Raw genomic sequence first — 18825 nt, 5'->3', positions numbered from 1 at the left:
AAACAAAACTACTTTTTCTCTACAAAAGACCCTGTTAAAAGGATGAAAAGACAAGTTACAGACTAGGAGAAAGTATTGGCATATCATATATGCGACAAAGGACTAGCATCTATAACATATAAAGAACTCTCAAAACTTAAGAGTGAAAGAATGAACAATCCAGTTAGAATATGGACAAAAGACATAAAGAGACATTTACCAAAGAGGATTTACTGATGGCAAATAAGCACATGAAAATATGTTTAACATCATTAGCCATTAGGGAAATGCAAATTAAAACCACAATGGAGATATTTACATAGTTATCAGCATGGCTAAAATAAAAAATAGTAATACCACCAAATACTGACTAGGATATGGAGAAACCAGGATCTCTAATCCATTGCTGCTGGGAATGAAGAATGCTACAGCCACTTTGGAAAACAGTTTGAAAGTTTCTTAAAAAACTAAATATGTAACTACCATATGACCAGCAATTGCTCCCCTGGGGCCTGGGGCTTTACCCAACAGAAAAACAGGAATTTACTCAATACAAAACCTGTACAGGAAGGTTCCTAGCATCTTTATTTGTGATATCCCCAAACAGGAAAACAACCCAGACGACCTTCAACAGGGTGAATGGTTAAACAAATTGTGGTACGTGATACCGTGGAATACAATCTAGCAATAAAAGGGAACAAATTATTGATACATACAATCTCCAGATAATTATGTTGCATGAAAAAAGCAATTGCAAAAGGTTTCATATTGTATGATCCCATTCTTGAAATGACACAGTTATAGAGGTGGAGAACAGATTAGTGGTTAAAGAAGATGTGGGCTAGGAGGGAAGTGGGTATGGCTATAAAAGGATAACACAAGGGATCCTTGTGGTGATGGAACTGTTCTATATTTTCACTGCACATGTCAATATCCTGGTTGTGATACTGCACTAGAGTTTTGCAAGATGTTACCTTTACAGGAAATTGGGTAAAATGTACAGGGCATCTCTCTGTATTATTTCTTAACTATATGTGAATCTAGAATCATTTTAAAATAAAAAGTTTAATTTAAAAGACTGTCAGGAAGCAGCATAAAACCTAAGGGTTAAGACACTGAATCTGCAGAAAGCTTTGTTAGCAAAGGTATATCACTGGAAGGTTCTTTCCACCCAGTGGCAAAAATGGCCACTGCAACTGCTGGCGCGCTCTCTTACCAGACTGGTCAGTAACCCTGGAGGAAAAGGGCCCCCTCCTCAGTAGTACCAGCAGGTTGTCCTCAGGGGACTGGGGTGACAGTAGTGGGGTGCTCACTGGTGGCTGAGTGTCTATTGAGTTGCTTCTGCCCCGAGAACAAGGTCTGGTGTGACCACAGCCTCTGCTCATGGCCTTCTTTCCTCTTGCAGACACTCACTGCCATTTTACTCGGCCTCCTTTGTCGCTGTTGGCCGTCGGACTTATGCCAATTCAGTGAACCCGGTGAGTGGCAGCCCGGCTACCTGGGAACAAGCCCGGGGGTCAGAGCCCTCCTCTGTGGGCTCCCAGGCCCTGATCCACCCTCAGAGCAGGGCTTTAGAGCCCCTTGGAGCCACTCTCACTTGCTGAATGACCCCTCAACCCCATCAAATGAAGTTACAGGTTGAGCTTAGACTGGAGTCTCTCAGTCCTAATTTCAATTCCAGCTCTATCACTAATTTTATTGGGCATTTTTTAAATGTCTGTTTCCTCACTTGTAACATGGTACAATAATCGTACTTATTATATGGAGTTATTGTGAGAATTAAATAAAAATAATGCACGCATGATGAAGGCACATGGCAAGGACTCCATACCTGATGATGAAAATGACAGTGATGATGGTGGTGGAGATAATGGTGATTGTAGATTAGGAAACTAGATAAGGTCCAGAAAGAGGAAGTAGCTTCCCCAGGCGAACTTGCTAGTTGGTGGCAGAGTCTGAGTTAGAACCTGGTCCCCTGATTCTGAGTCCAGGCACTTCTACTGTACTATGGTGCTTCTCCAAACAACAAGAGACAGGCAGGGAAGGCCAGGCCTGGCCCACTCAGGAAGCCCTAATTATTACTGCTCAGGGGAGGCCTGGGCATCTAGTTAGGATCCTGGGTTCCTAATGTGGAGTCTGACATTTTAAAACAGGTTGGCAGCAAAGCTGTCCTGGTCACAGGCTGTGACTCTGGATTTGGGTTCTCCTTGGCCAAGCATCTGCACTCAGAAGGCTTCCTTGTGTTTGCTGGCTGCTTGATGAAGGTAAGAGATGGTCATCTTCATCATCACTGTCCTTATACACAGCTATTATTTGGTTGGGTTTTAAAATTGCAGTCAAATACATATAACAAAGTTTACCATCTCAACCATTTTTAAGTAGACAGTTTAGTGGTATTAAATACATCCACATTGTTGTGCAACCATCCCCATAGCACTTTTCATTTTACAAAACTGAATCTCTATACTTAATATAAACAATAACTGTATACTCTCCCCTCCCCTCAGCCCCCAGCAACAATTTCTGTCTATGAATTTGACTACTCTGAGTACCTCATATAAGTGGGCTCAGGCAGTATCTGTCTTTTTATGACTAGCTTATTTCACTTGACATAATATCCTCAAGGTTGATTCATGCTGCACTATATTATAGAATTTTCTTCCTTTTTAAGACTTAGTAATAGTCCTTTGTATGTATAAACCATACTTTGCTTATCCATTCATCTGTTGATGGACACTTAGGTTTCTTCCACATTTTAGCTAATGTGAATAATGCTGCTGTGAACACGGGTGTACAAATTATCTCTTCAAGATCCTGCTTTCAGTTCTTTTGAGTATTTACCCACAAGTAGAATTACTGGATCACATGATGATTCTATCTTTAATTGCTTGAGGAACTGCCATACTGTTTTCCACAGTAATGGTACCATTTTACATTGCTACCAACTGTGCACAAGGGTTCCAATCTCTCTACATCCTTGCCAATACTTACTGTTTTCTGTTTTTGTTTTTTTTTTTTATAGTAACCATCCTAATGGGTGTGAGGAGGTATCTCATTTTAGTTTTGAAATGCATTTCCCTCATAATTTTTGATGTTGAGCACCTTTTCATGTGATTATTGCCCATTCATTCATCTTCTTTAGAGAAATGTCTATTGAAGTCCTTTGCCTATTTTTGAATTGGGTTGTTCTGTTGTTGTTGTTGTTAGTGTTGAGTTTTCGGATTTCTGTATATATTCTTGATATTAAATCCTTATCAGATAGATGATTTGCAAATATTTTCTCCCATTCTGTGGGTTGCCTTTTCACTCTGCAGATAGTCTTTTGATCTACAAATTTTAAAATTTTTGATGAAGTCCAATTTGCCTATTTAATTTTGCTACCTGTGCCTTTGGTGTCATGTCCAAAAACTCATGGCCAAATCCAATGTCGTGAAGCTTTGGGCCTTTGTTTGCTTCTGAGAGTTTTATTGTTTTGGTCCTTAATTCATTTTGAGTTAATTTTTGTATATGGTTTTAGGTAAGGATCCAACTTCATTCTTTTACATGTGGATATCCAGTTTCCCAGCACTATTTATTGAAAAGACTGTCCTTTTCCCATTGAGTGGTCAAGACACCCTTGTCAAAAATCATTTGACCATATATATGAGGGTTTATTTCTGGGTTCTCTGTTTTATTTCATTGGTTCATATGTCTGTCTTTATGCCAATAGACTATTTGATTATTGTAGCTTTTAGTAAGTTTTGAAATCAGTAAGGCAGAGTCTTCCAGTTTTGTTCTTCTTTTTCAAGATTGTTTTGTCTATTTGGGGTCCCTTGAGATTCCACATGAATTTTAGGATGGGTGTTTCTCTTTCTGTAAAAATATTGTGACAATTTTGACAGGCATTGGATTAAATCTGTAGATTGTTTTGGGTAGCATTGGCATTTTAACAATATTAAGTCATTCCATCCATGAACACGGAATATATTTCCATTTATTTCTGTCATCTTTAATTTCTTTCAGAAATGTTTTATAGTTTTCATTGTACAAGAAACAACATACACTTTCATGGTTCAGTTAATTCCTAAGTATTTTATTCTTTTTTGATGCTATTGTCAATGGAATTGTTTTTGTAATTTCCTTTTCAGATTGTTCACTGTTTGTATATAGAAATGCAACTGATTTTTTGTGTGTTGACTTTTATCCTGCTACTTTTCTGAATTCATTTATGGGTTCTAACAAGATTTTATTTTTGTGGAATCTTTAGGGTTTTCTACATATAAGATCATATCATTGGCAAGCAGTAATTTTACTTCCTCCTTTCTAGTTTGGATGCCTTTCATCTCTTTTTCTTGCCTAATTGCTCTGGCTACAACTTCCAGTAATATGTTGAATAGAAATGGTGAGATTGGTCAAAATTAACCACAATTTACCATACAAGCATTCCTCAGAAAGTTGCAAGCCTTCAATAGATTCTAGAGTTCCAAAATTGTTACATTAGACAGATGCTGCCAGCACACTTATTGTCTAGGTGGGGAGACAGATTCTTGGTGCTTTCTGCTTTGCCATCTTCCCAGAATCCTACTTCAAGTTGAGAATTTATTTAATATCATTATTACTCAGGACCTGGGCCAGCATTTGTAGTTATTTTTTAACTGCTTTCCTAATAACTGGCTCATCTGTTGCTTAAAACAGCTGATACTTTTTCCATTCACATCAGTCTCTCTTCCTTTTAGCATCATTCATTCATTCATTCATTTGCCAAATGCTAATAATGTGCCTGGCACTTTGCTAGGTGCTTCAGAAGAATAAGACCTGGTCTCTGCCCCCAAGGAGTACTGTCCAGTGGTGATGGGACAGCCATGCACAGACACAGCTGGAAGAATTAGAGTGGAGAGCACTCTCAGTGTTGTGCAAAGAATGTTTAATGAAAATGCATTGAAAGAAGGGACTGACTGTGGCATGACAGAAGGTGTGACATTTGTTCTGGGCCAGGGAGAATGAATAATGCTGTCATAGGTGGAGACTGGAAGGAATGACCTATCAGACAGAAGGAGTAACCTGGCCATAGGCTGGGAAGCATGAGGATCTTTTGGGACTAATCAAGTGGAATTTTGGGTACATGAAATAGAAGCATTGGGACATGCAGCTGCAAAAGTAATTAGGGGACAGTTCCCCCAATTTAGAGAGTTGTGACACTGTTATCACAATCCACTTTTAGAACATTTCCAGCTTTCAAAATTTCCCCCTTATCATTTGCACACCTACCCATACCTACCTCTAGTCCTAGGTAGCCACTGATTTCTGTCTCTCTAGATTTGCCCTTTCTGGACTATTCATATAAATGGAATCATATAATGAATTGTCTTTTATGTTGGTTTTTTTTTACTTCACATAATATGTTTGAGATTCATCCATATTGTAGAATTTATCAGTGGTTCATTCCTTTTTACTGCTGGGTAGTATTTTATTGTATGGATATGTTACATTAAAAAATTTATTTACTAATTGATGGATATTTGGATAAACATGTTTGGATTTTTGGCCATTATGACTAATGCTGCTATAAACCCTCACATGCATGTCTCGTTGTAGACATATGTTTCTACTTGGTTCTTTTTAGTGGAATTTAGAAACCAACATCTGGGCATTAGATGGGCTCATTGCTAATAGGGCATTGCTGCTCCTTGTTCCTCTCAGTGGACAGAGCTAGAAGATAATCATATACACATATATACATATGCACACATTATATCTATATCTATCCTGTCTCCTATATACATTTCCTGTAAATATCACACACAGTATTCATAAGGTTATACTGACCTATTTCAATTCAACACAATAGCATTCTTCCTGCTTCACTCATTGCATATTTGTTTCTTTTCCTGCGGTTAGAACCCTGATACCCAACTAACTGACAGATTTACTAATTTGGTTTATCCTACAGTACACACACAATTGCTTCAGAATTGCTCCATTCATATTGTTACAAACAACAAACCTACTATGATGTAATGTCAGTTCAGATCCTGCAAGAAGCAGATGCCAAAGTAGGATTAGATGTGCAAGAGACTGATTTAGAAAATACCTGTAATGGCTAAAGGTATGGAGCAGTAAAAGTCAGGGAAATCCTTTAGATTGTAATACAGATCTGAGAAAAGAAATTGGAGGAAAGAGGATTAGTTATGCAGAGCTTCAGACTGCAGTCTAGTCAGAGTCTCGGCTAGGATGTTGGAGAGTCCCCAAGCAAAGGTTGTTTGCTAGAGGAGATCTGCCTTGGGCAAGAATGGCCCAGTAGTCCTGCCATGCTTGGCCATTGGCTGAAAGCAGCCCAGGCAAGCATGGCCGTGGCCATGGCACTCATGCCACAGTGAATCTAAAGGTACAGCAGCCAGAGACCTTCTGTCAATGAATGTGGCTGCTGTGCTGTATGCCAACAGCAAGATGAAGAATGGGAAGTCCAAGGGGGTAGGGTGTGGTTAAGTTTGAGTCACCAGAGGTGCCTGAGAGAGCCTGCCAGATGATGAATGGGATGAAGCTGAGTGGCCGAGAGATTGATGTTTGAATCAATAGAAATGCTTAAGCAGTTGCTGTTTTTAAACATCAATACCAGACCTCTTAATTTGTATTTTTCTTGTTAACCATCTTAATTTGTTGACTATACGCATAAAGATGTTTAAAAAATTCGATTGCTTAATTTGAATTACTTTTTTAATAGCTAGGGTTCCATTTGACTGTTTGCATTGAGATATCAATGTTCAGTTTTTCTGTAGTTGTATCTTGTTGATATCAAATATGACTTTGATAATAAACACCAGTTCCTGAAACAAACAAATGAAAACTCCCAATAAACGAAAAAGCAAAACGAAACAAAAAACCCAGCAGGTTGTCCTGAAAGGAAGCCTACTGTGGCCACCACAGTAGAGCTCAGAATTTCTTTAAAGTGTTTTTTTAATTTATTGACCAAGGTATACAAAATGCTGTGTTTAGAAGTTACTTGGATTAATTCTTTTTTCTTTATTATTATATTACTAATTTGAAGAAGAGTTTGATTCATTTATTTGTTTGTATTTTGCTCTCCTCATTCTTGTTGATTTAATTTAATTTTAGAAGATGTAAAACATTAACAAGGATCTAAAATCAAAATTATATAAAAATATAAACTTAAAAGAAATATTCTTCCACCTCCTATGTTTTCTCCTCTTTTATTTCACCCTTGCTACACAACTGTTTGCATACTGTATATGCTCTTTCATACTTAAAAAAACTTATCAGTATATCTTGGAAACCCCTCCATGAGTTCAGAGATCTTCCTCACTTTTTTTAAAAGCATCATAGTACTCCACAGTTTACTCCACCAGTTTCCTATATATGTACAAGCATTTAGGATGTTTTCCAGTATTTTGCAGTTACAAATATGCCACAATGAATAACCTTGTAAATAAGTATTTTTATATTATTGGAGGTTTATCTTTAGGGTAAATTCCTATGAGTAAGATTACTCTTAGGTCAAAGGGTTAATAAAATATATCATCATTTAAAAAGATATTTCCCAATTTTCTATCATAGAGGTTGTATAATTTTGCATTCCCACCAGTAATGTATGAGAGTACCTGTTTCCACATAATTTCATCAACAGAATGTACCTCAAACTTTCGATTTTTGCCAATCTGATAGGTGAGAAATGTATCTCAGTAGAGTTTTAATGTATATTTCTTTTACCATGAGTGCTTCTCTTACTGTTCTTTAAAGGCATGACCACAAGTTGCTACATACAGCACCTGTGCTCTCATTCTATTGGCCAGAACTTAGTCACATGACCTACCTGGCTGCTAGGGAGGCTGGGAAATACAGTCAGTATTCTGAGACAGTATGTACCCTGCTTTAAGACAGGGGTTTTACTGCTATAGAATAAGGGAAGATGGGTATTCATGACAACTTTCTCTCTCTGCTCAATGGATGAGACATTTTTCTTTATTTTGAAGGCAGTAGGAACCCTGGGAAGGAATTTTTTTACTCTAGGTTTAATATCTATAGACCAACATCTGTTCAATGTAAAAATTTCAATAATATAAATAAATACAAATAATAAAGTAATTTGTATTGCTATGGTCTGAGCATATTTTCAGGTCAGAGAAGAGTTTGTCCTTTTAATTTTTACTCCTTCTGAATTATGAAAATAGTACATATACATAACAGAGTCAAATAATACAAAAGTGTATGATATAAAAAAGTGGGGTCTTATCATTTCAGTTTCTTGCCCCAAAGTAACTGAAATTCATCTGTGCACTTTATTTCTTACTTTTGTTATTATAAACAACACCACAGTGAATAGTCTTGTACCTATTCTTGCGTGCTTTCATTAGTAATTCTTAGGAAACATTTCTAGGTGTGAGAGTGCTAGGTGGAAAGGTATGCAGATTTTAGAATTTATTCAAATCTGCCAGATTGCTCCCCTCAAGAGCTATGGCAGTGCCTACTTTCTCTAATGGGGATGAAGGGTGTGGCCATGCTCAGAGATGGGTTCTCTGCATAATGAGGACCTGCCTTAACAGGTCCTGGCAGGAGCTATGATGCCACAAAAAGTTTTGTATCTTTAAAGTTCTTGCTGATATGTTCACCTGTACCATTGTGCTGCCTTGTCCAGTGCCACAGGGGCTGCGCCTGGACTCAGTGCTACAGAGGAGCCTTCGAGAGGGAGTTGGGGCCTCGTGTGCTAGTCCCAGATCAGCCACTAACCTGAAGACTGGGCAAACATCTCCCCTCCCCGAGCCTCAATCTGCTCTTACTTATAATAAGGGGGTCAGACTGGATATCTTAGGTCCTTCTGCTCCTGAGGCAGTAATTCTATGAGTTACTTTGAAGAGAATACCAGACAAGATCACTGCCAGGTTATGTCTGTGGTGTCTACCTCTTGAGTATTATGGTGTCATGGTCTGTCTTTTCTGATTAAAAGCTAGCGGGACTGGAAGTCACTAGAGGTCTGAATGAGTTATGCAGCTCAGAAGGTGGTCAGAGCCACTGCAGACTATGGATAAAGTGCTGCAGGAGTTGAAAATGGGAGATCAGTCCTCCACCTAGTTCTGAGATGTTAAGCCGCATGATGGAGTCTGGCTACATCTGCCAAACATTCTGCTTGCCCTTATTTAGAGTCACCCTTCCACTTGCGCTTCGGGCCAACCCAAGGACTTTGCTCCATCAGATGTCTCCACCCTCCTACATAATTCACCCCCGACTCTGGCATACATGCACACACATGTGCACACACACACACACACCCCGACACAGCTCCACTTCCTGTGTGTACTACTACACCATTTCCCTGCTTCCCGTTGTAGAAAAGCATCCCCAGAGGGATGTTGGCACTACATAGTTTCACTTATTTGCTTCTCATTTTTTTTTTTCCCCAAATTGGATCAGGCTTTTGCTCCTACCGCTCTGTTTATTTATTCATCCAAAAATATTTATTGAGCACCTACTATGAGCAAACAATATTCTCAGTTGGAGATACAGCTTGTACCAATTCATTGACAAGTTCTTGCCCTGTGGAGCCTACATGAGGGGAGGAGATAGACAAGGAATACAGTAAATAAGTAAATACCTTCTCCTTGAGATGATAAACGCTATGGAGAAAAATAAAACAGGAAAAGAAGATGGAGGGTGAATGTGGCAGAGGAGGTGCTTGGTTTTAAAGAGGGAAGAAAGACCTCACTGAGAAGGTGACATTGGGAGTAGGCGAAGGAGCGAGTCTTGCAGACGTGTGGGGAACACGGGAGAGCCAAGCCAAAACCTCCGAGAAGGGTGTGTACCCAGGGTGTTAGAGAAACAGCAAGAGGCCTCTGTGGCTGAAGTCCGGTAAGTAAGAGGGGCATAGCACGAATGAGAATGGAGGTGGCAGTGGTAAGATCTGTATCAGAGAAGGAACAGATTGTCTCTCTCTGGGAGTGCAGGGAAGGCTTGGTGGGCCAAGGTGGCATTTCATCACCATCTGGAAGGACAGATAGGAGTTCCCTGTGGTGAGTGGAGGTGACATATCCAGGCACCACCGGGAGTCTGAGGTAGCTGAAGGAAAAGGAAGCTGAGAAAGGAAGGTGGGGCTCTGAATGCCTCTGACAAACCACTCTTGCTTGTTACGCTTTGTTTCTTGACTTCGTGGACACCCTGCTCTCGTTTTTTCTCCATCTTCTCTGCTGGCTCCTCCTTTGGCTCATGCTGTAAATATTCCAATGCCCCAGGCTTGCTTCTCTTGTCACTGTGTTTCTAATACGTGTGATAAATGCTCATGTATAACACGTGCTGAGCATCCTCCCATCCTGCCTTGAGGTGCTAGACCACCTAACAATTGGTGCTGAGAGACTGTGAATCCTTTCTGTCAGGATGAGTCCTTCACCTGCCTCAATGTTGTAGTAACTTGAGGAGAAGAGGTTGAGAGGTTGGCAAGAGTAGTTAGTGTGCTGTGATATTTTCCCTCTGGTCTCAAGTGAAATGAGGTGTGCTTCAAGAGAGCTTTCTTGGAAAGCTTACCTTTTGTGCCTTGGAGTTTGGAGGTCACAGAATGGTGTGTTGATATTTACCAAAAGAAGTCTAAAAGCCCTAAAATGAGCTGGCGTGGCTTGTCTGGAGGCAGAGCAGAGAGAACTGCATAGAGAGAGGGTGTCCTCCTACCCAGGCAGGACACTGCTGCCTGGACCTGATGTGACAAGGGGAGAGCTGCCTGGAGTCATCTCAAGGGCATCTGCCCAGTGAGACACCGAGGAGGTTCCATGTGACCCCAGCCAGAGGGGTGTCCCACTGAAGCCCAGGCTGAAGGAGATGCCCAGCTGGAGGAGGGGATGGTCCAGTGGAGGGATCTCTGTGGAACCCACAGAAGTATCCTAAGGCGGGAGGTCCAGCTCATGTGTATCTGCTGACCCAGGGCAACAAGGGCCAACAAAAATGGTACCACCCTCAGAAGACTGAAGTCTTGCCCTCCCATTGGCTAGCCCCTGCACCCAACGCTGAAAGGGTCAGAGATTAAGGACCAGGAGAGGAGGAGGAGGTAGAAGATAGTGAGAAAGACAGCCTCCAGCCCTGCTGCCCGGCATCCCACTCCCCGCGCCCTGTCAGGCCTGGGGCAGGGCAGGCTCTACATTGAATACAAGTTTGAGACTTTGGGTATTCCAACCAGCCTGGGCTGGAATTATTTGATTAATAGACTGAACTGGACTCTATGCCAAAACAAAGAGGTTCTCTATGATCTAAGAGTGAGTGGAAAATCTATAAGACTTGCCTGAAGTTTCGTCTAGGAGTGGAAAAAATAGCTTACCGTTGGAAGTTTAAAGGGATAGTGAAAGAAGTGGGTTTATCAAAAAACCAGGTACAAGGGCACCACACAGTAGGAAAGAGTGCTTGTTCCTGAGCAGCAAGGCAGACGTGGACAAAGACAGAAACCCTGGAGCCAGGGAGGCAGTATGGCCCAGGCAGTGAGGCCTTGGCCCTCGGACAGGTGGCTCTGGAAGTGGGCAGACTGCCACAGTCAGCAGGCTGTGGGCTGAGGGGGGTTGCGAAAGGTTTTCTTGGATCAGCTGGGGACAAACTGACCGTCCCTATCCCTGCTGTCAGGAACAGAACATGCAGGCAGCTCAGAGGCCAGAGGAGGACTCCTGGGCAAGTCTGTCAGGAGAAGGCAGGAGGTGGTGTTTCTCTCCTGGGGGCCTGAATGCTGACCCGGAAGCTGTAGGCAGTGAGATTAACCCTCGCTTTCCTCCATGAGAAGACTTAGCTACCAAGCTGTCAAACTAAGCTTCTGCGGGCTCCCTGACCTGGAGTGCAGGGCTCCTTCTGGGGCTGCAGGGCATCGGGTTGATGCTGACAGAGGCACAGGTATGGGGTCTGAAGTTGTTGCAAGATGACAACAGGGTTAACAAAGTCCAGAGGAGGAAAGGACACTCAGCTGGCTTTCGTGCACCTCAGCTCCAATCTGTTGTAGTGGCAGTAGACGTCAGCACCCCTTGGAGGCTCAGACCTCCCAGGCTCTGCCTCGAGGGCCGTTCAAGGAACCACGATACCAAGACTAAATTAAAACAAGGTATGTATTTTCCTGTTGCCTGTGTGCTGTCGGTGGGAAAAAGAGATGTCTGTAGGTACCAGCCCCTCCAGCCTCTGGACTTGAAGATGGCATCACAGGGAGTTCCTGGTGGGGCCCTCTGTGGGAATGGCAGCAGGAGTTCCAGGCCTGTTGGTTCCCCTGTAGATGGGACACCATGTCATTTGGGAAGACTGACACCTCTAGGGGGGTTCAGAGCCAAGCCTTGGAGCCTCACACCTGGCTGCTCTGTGCAGAGGTGACTCTGGTTGTAGCTGGCATTCCTGCTGCCATGTAGGGCAGAAACTCAGGGGCTGGGGGCACACCATGTTGCTTCCTCCAGAGCCCCTGGGGAGGCTCCCTGTGGAAGATGACAGTTTAGGAGTGGAAGAGATATTTATTTTTGTGCCTGTGTTCTTAGCACAGTGCTGGAATATAATAGAGGCCCAAGAAATGTTTGTTGAGTGAGTGACACTTTTCTCATGTTTAATAATACCTAAATTTGCATAGTGCTTTATCATTTAGCAGGTCTAAAATAACAGCAACAACAATTTCCTCATTCCATTAACCTGAGCAGGTCAGGACAGGTGGCGATACTCTGATTTCCAACCGTAGCTGGAAAAACTGGGCACCTCTTAAGGGCTGCACCTGCGTGCAGAGACTGGTTAGAGACTGAACTGGAATTAGAGCCGGGCTCTGGTCTCTGATCAACCTGGAGATGACTGGCTCTTGGCTTAGAACAGAGGTAACAAACTGGCAGCCTGCTGGTCACATGTGGCTGTGGATGTGCTTTGGCCCATATACTGGTTTAGTTCTTTTTTTTTTTTTTTTTTTTTTTTTGGTTTTTTAAGTGTAAGTTGCCAACACTTAAAAAGTTAGGAGATCCTAATTACTAGCTTAAAAAATGTAAGCCTCTGGCAACCCTGGACTTACATACCCAAGTGGGCAACAGCTGGCAGGTGGTAAGAGGCAAGGCATGTGCTCCATTCCTGAGGGCCCACCCTCCCCGTGGTCTGGCCTTGGTAGGTACTGAGTTTGCAACCTCTGCTTAGAGAAAGAATCCTGCCAGTAAGGCTTTGGGAATTTGTGTCTTAGTTTGGGCTTGATATGTCATCAGTGCTCAGGGGGTGACTAGAACCACCAGCTGGTGGAGCGGGCCCGGGAGGGCCTCCGGAGACCACCACCTGCGGCTGTTAGTAAGCTGTTAGTAAGCCCCGGGCTTTGGCTGGGACTTGGGGCAGCTCCCTGCCTTGGCCCTGGACCTCACCCTGGACTCAGGGTAGGAAGGAGGCGGGCGAAGCAACTCTTCTGTCCTCCCCAGGACAAAGAGGGTGATGGGGTCAAGGAGCTGGACAACTTGAAGAGTGATCGATTAAGAACCGTCCAGCTCAACGTCTGCAAAAGTGAAGAGGTAGACAAAGTGCTGGAGATCATCCGCTCAAGCCTGAAGGACCCTGAGAAAGGTAGGGGGCACCTTGGGGCAGTGGATGTAGCGCCCAGGCCATCCCAGGGGGCCTTCCCCAAATACCACCTTCCATTTGCTAACATCCTGCCAAAAGACAGCTTTCTCTATTGTCTGAGCTCTTCCTTCCTGCAGAGCAGGAGGAAGTGGGTTAAATTTCACACTGCAGTGAGGCAGTGCAGGTCAGTCTAGCCAGCGCTTATTGAGTGCCCGCTCTGGGCCAGGTGCTGGGCTGCTGTTGCGGACACAGAGACGGCCAAGACATAATCTCTGATCCCAAGGATCTCACAGCTCATTGGGGAGGTAGGTGGCTGACCCAGATGATCTCCACATCCCCTCTCAGGGAGCAGCACAGGACAGAAGGACGTAGCCCAGTCTCGGGGTGGCCTGGGGGATGGGTCAGTCAGTGCAGGTTGTGGCAGAGCACAGGAGGGGCCTTCCAGGAGGAGGGAGAGCAGGAACTGTGGGGGAAGCACACAGGCTGTGCTGGGGGACAGCAGGTCGGAGGGCAGGGGAGGCAAGTCTGTTGGCAGCAAATGAGGTGGGGGAAGAATGTGGTCCAGGGCGAAGGAGTGTGGCCATTCTCTGGAGAGCAGTGGGAACCAGTGCAGGGGATTTCATGTGGGGAATGACTTGTAAAGGCTCACTCTGGGACTGTGGTTGCAGAGTGGAGGCTGGATTTAAGGGGAGAGTGTGCGTGTGAGCATCCTGCACGGGGGCAGTGGGCGCTGGGAAAGAGGAGGGGTCAGATTTGAGGAGTACGGGGAAGACAGAGCTGGCTGGACTTGGTGACTGGTGCATGTGGGGATGTGGGAGAGGCAAGAGGTCTGTATCCTGGACACCTGGTGCCCCTCACTGCAGGAGCAGGTTGAGGGATGGGAGTTGCTGAAGTGCCCATGAGCCCCCTAGGGAAGTTCCTGGGCTGGAGATCAGGAGTCCATGGTCAGAAGTGAGACTAGGAGTCGGGGGAGATGCACAGAGGGACTCCTCAGGAGCAGAAGCAATTAAGAGCCAGAGAAGGGGAAGACAACTGTCAGAGAAGTTGGGTACAGTGCCCCAGAAGCTAAGGGAACAGAAAGTTTGGGGGCCAGTAGCCAACAGGGTCATGTGCTACAGAAAATTCCATAAGCACTCAATTGCCCTCCCAGTTCAGCCCATGGAGGACCTTGGTAGGAGAGGCTCTGCTGTACCACAGAGGGGAGGGGTCATGGTTCCTGTAGACCACAGTGGTAATGGTGCCACATTCTGTTCCACTCACTTCATCCAGGACATTTATCTTTGAGACACATGACAGCCCAGGCAAAAGGGGTATGCTTCCTTCAGCTCTCTGCTTTCCTGCAGGACGGGGTGGGAACAGCTCTCCTGAGTGGTGACTTCAGTCGCTGGTAGGGAAGGGGGAAGTGGGTGGGGTGACCAGGGCCTGTGCTGGTCACCCTGCTGAGCACACTGTCACCCCCCAGAAACCACCCCTGGGGCTCCTGTCCCGAGTAGCTACCACTGATGCATCACCTTGTCAGTCCAGTGCCACCCCCAGCCCCCAGCAGACCATTCCCAGGCCCCTCTGCTCTTTGAGGAGAGGCCTGTGAGTTCCCGAACTCACTGAACATCTATTTAGTAATTAACAGGCAGAGCCAGGACTCCTGTCCCATTAAGAAAAGGCAGGATGGGTCCCACTGGGATGATTACCAGCTTGGAAGATACAGCCTGCTTCATCCCCTGCCTGATGGTAAATCTTCCTCCAGCCCGCCTTCCCTGGGCCGCCTTCATAAACTATTAGGCCAGAAAACAGCTGCAGTCAGCTCCATAAAGCCACTTCATTAAGCCTGTGGGTTTGTGGTGATTAAAATGCCCATAGAAAGGAATTGTCAGTGTAGACCTGAGTGCAGAACAGGGCTGCACCAGGGCTGGGGGCTGCTTGGGGCCCTGGTCCTTGTCCTCTGCCACCGGGGCAGGACCATCTCCATTCCCTGTCCAGGTTTGGCCAGTTAGCCTAATGGGGCAAGGCAGGGTGGACCCTGAGCCACAAGAGGAGGCGCTCACCCCCAACCCTTGAACTGGGCTCAAACCCCAGCACCACTCTGATGCACAAGCCTTTCCCTGCTGCTTTTTTCCATACAACATATTCTGGTGAGGGCATCATGACCTTACTTAACCCATACTGCATTTTTTTGGAAAAAGATTTGAAGATTTTTAGGTCTGAAAAAGAAAATAAATCTGTCAGATCCGTGGTTGAGCAAGTCTCTCTCTCTCCCTCTTTCTCTCCCTTCCTGTTCCCCACATGGGCTGTCTTTTTCCTTGGTAAAACAGTACAAGTTCTCCCCTTCTCAGGCAGTACTGTCTTTGGCCTCCAGGTGGCGCCTCTCTGAGCTTTCAGACCAGAAGCATTCCCTGAGCCCATGGCTGCTTCAGACTCACACTCGAGCCATCCACCCTGGCAGGAGCCTTCTAGGAAACAAGTCCTACCCCCACTGCCTCCGCCATGGAGGGCACATTTTTGATGGCGAGTCTGATGCCCTTCAGCCTGGCTCCGTGGAACGGTTGTTGCCAAAGCCAGGGGAGCGAGCCTTGGCAGTGAGATGAAGGGGCTTGTTAGATTAGGGCTGGTGAGCCATCTGCCGCCAGCCCCTTTGCTCCCCAGCAGGACTCTGAGGGACCAGACATGGGGAGCCTGGGACCAGCCCTCTCCTCTCCCACCCCACGGAAAGGCAGAGTGAGTGGACCAACCAGCAGGTTGTGGGCACGGCCTGATGTGAAACAGTCCTTTACCTTGCAGTCAATAAACATGTATTGAGTACCTGCTGTATACTTGATAGTGTGCTGGGCACCAGAAAGGGTATGAGCTGGCAGGAGAAATTTGCAGTTGGGCACCAGCCAAGTAGAAGTTGGTGGCTTCACGGCGGGACTTGTGAGGAAGTGTTGTAGTACTGGGGACATTATGGAGGGACAAGGAAGACCCAATGTCTGGGACACCGTTGGTCTGGGAGTAAGAAGAGTGGCATTTCTCCGGGCTTGGCCTCTTACTAGAAGTGTGAGCTTGGGCTATACATTCACCTGTGTGGGCTTCAGCCTGCCCATCTGTGAGGCTCACACCTCGATCTGACCATGGCAGGAGCATTTCAACGAAAGCTGCTTTCAGGCTGAAGGGTGGGGGAGCTGAGCGGAGCCAGGAAGCAGCAGAGGCAGGAGGGGCCGTGACGTCAGAGGAGTGGTGGGCTGTTCAGGCTCAGAGGGGGCAGAGTCCATGGCAGAGGGTAGGTGAGAAGGTGGAAAGGAGGCCTCACATGCCCCACTCCGGAAGGGGAGCACAGGAGCAGGAAGGGCCTGACAGGACGAGAGCCAAGCTGAGGGGGTCAGGTCAGGATGGAGGTGGAGGAAAGAGATGTGACAGGGAGACCGGAGGGCTTCTTCAATAACACGGGAGGGAGGCAACATGACTCAAACTAATGCTGTGGTCACAGGAAAGAAGACACCAATTCTAGGGACACATCAAAGGAAGCCAATAGTGGAACAGACCTGGCTCCCAATGCCGTCCTGTCCACTTGTTAGCTGGGTGACGCTGAGCATGGTGCTTGACCTTTCTGAGCCTGAGTTGCCTCATCCAGATATGGGACCATTTAGTATCTACTTTGTAGATTGGTTGTGAGGATCAGGGGAATGAATGGATGCAAAGGGCTTAGTTCAGGGCCCGGCAGCTCTCCTTTAGGATCTTTATGAGTCATATTAGCAGCATTTGGTGACTCGTTAGTTGGAGAAGTGAAGGAGCTGAAGGAATCAAAGATGAAAGGGAAACTATTAACAAAGTAGAGAAGCAGGCCTGGGCCACAGGGCACTTGGTGTGTTGGTTGGTTAGGGTGAGTTGGAGACCTGTGTGACACTTAGGTGACAATAACTGTCAGGAGGAGGAGAGGGGGTCAGGAGAGAGCCAGGACTCCCGAGGGATACACGGGAACAGTCACGTGGAAGTGGCGATGGGGCTGTTGGAGGGAAACAGCTGTCATCCAGACCAGAAGGAATGTCGTGAGTTTATTCAGACCGTTGGCTGAGGGCTCTCAGGAGCCTCTGGGTCCACAGACTTTTGCTACTCTTCATGTCAGCAGAGCTGTAATCCAGGAGCAGTGGGCTTCCACAGGTCAAGTTCAGTTAAACTTTGTTCAATATCAATGTCAGATGTAATTAATTTTTAGGTGGACAAAAGGACTGTATTTATTTTATGTCGTGTAGTACTGTCCCATATGAATCAAACACAAAGCAGCTGGAAATTTCCGTGAACATAAAGAAGACGAGGCTGCCCAAGCACTGAGTGTCTTTTGAGGGAAGGTGGCCTAGAACAGGACACTAGGGGGCAGATAGAAGAAGGGGTCAGGGAAGATGGAGGAGATGCTTGGGTATCCTTAGTGCCAAGGGAGAAGTAAGGGTCAGGAACCATGAGTAGTGCTCACACCAGGGGGAAGTTGAGGTCAGTGAAGATGGATAAGGTGGGGGTGGGGAAGCATCCTTAGCATGTGGTGCCCTGAACACCCTGGGGCAGCATGGGGCTGGGACCCAGATTAGCAGGGAAATGGGGAACGGAGAGAAGGCTGGTCACAGAGGGAAGGAGAGCAGACAGTCGCGAGAGGGGGTGGCATGGTTAAAAGAAGTTTCTTTAGAATATGCAGACATGGTATTTGTAGACATCTGTTCATCTGAAAAACATTTATTGAGCATCTAATGTGCACAACATTGAAGGGAGGGAGCCAGGGGCCATGGAAGCACAAATGTTGCTTCAAAAAGAGGGAAGGATTGCTGGCTGATGGTTTGGAAGGTGGAGAGTGAGGTGTCAGCCTTGACAATTGGTAAGAGGCCCCCTGCTCTTCCTGGGGAGAGAAGGGTGAAGACTCCAGGGGAAAGTCTGCAGGGCGTGTAGGGCTGCACCCCTGTGAGGTCACCCATGAGAGCTGGGGAGGGGGGAGACTTCATCTTGGCTGCCGCAGGGAGTGGGAGTGAGAAGGTCATGAGCACTTTGTTAACCAGCAATTTCCTTTCTGTAATAAATGTCCTTAATTCTCCATAATTGAAGGCGACAGTACCAGAGGTCAGGTGACGAAGCTTTAATTTGGGTAACACGGAAGGAAAGCAGCTGGAGACCAATGACTCTGTCATTTACACAAACTCATTTCCACAGTGAACTGGGGAAGGGAAGTGGGGCCAGAGTCCCCGCAGGCAGGGAGGCAGGGTGGGTAGTGGGGGAAGCCCCTAGGAGGGCAGCTCTGCCCTGAGGCGATGTCTCGGGAAGGAGCACTGGGCTTTCAGGGCCTTGGAGCCCAAGCCCAGAGGATTTCCTCAAGAAAGGGGCAGGGCC

General features: G+C 45.7%; 1 protein-coding gene across 4 annotated transcripts in view; it reads left to right on the top strand.

Annotated features, from left to right (window-relative positions):
- Positions 1-18825, top strand: part of BDH1 (3-hydroxybutyrate dehydrogenase 1) — a 39224-nt gene that overhangs the window by 15468 nt on the left and 4931 nt on the right. For all 4 annotated transcript variants that reach the window (XM_014554429.2, XM_014554428.2, XM_006178964.3 and 1 more), the window contains 3 exons: positions 1385-1457; positions 2133-2243; positions 13347-13488. In XM_014554429.2, the coding sequence (XP_014409915.2) occupies positions 1385-1457; positions 2133-2243; positions 13347-13488 (326 nt within the window). The remainder of the gene's footprint in view (positions 1-1384; positions 1458-2132; positions 2244-13346; positions 13489-18825) is intronic.

This window comes from Camelus ferus, chromosome 1 (assembly GCF_009834535.1).
Source record: "Camelus ferus isolate YT-003-E chromosome 1, BCGSAC_Cfer_1.0, whole genome shotgun sequence".
Lineage (NCBI taxonomy): Eukaryota > Metazoa > Chordata > Mammalia > Artiodactyla > Camelidae > Camelus > Camelus ferus.
This window is presented reverse-complemented; position numbering and strand designations above follow the sequence as displayed.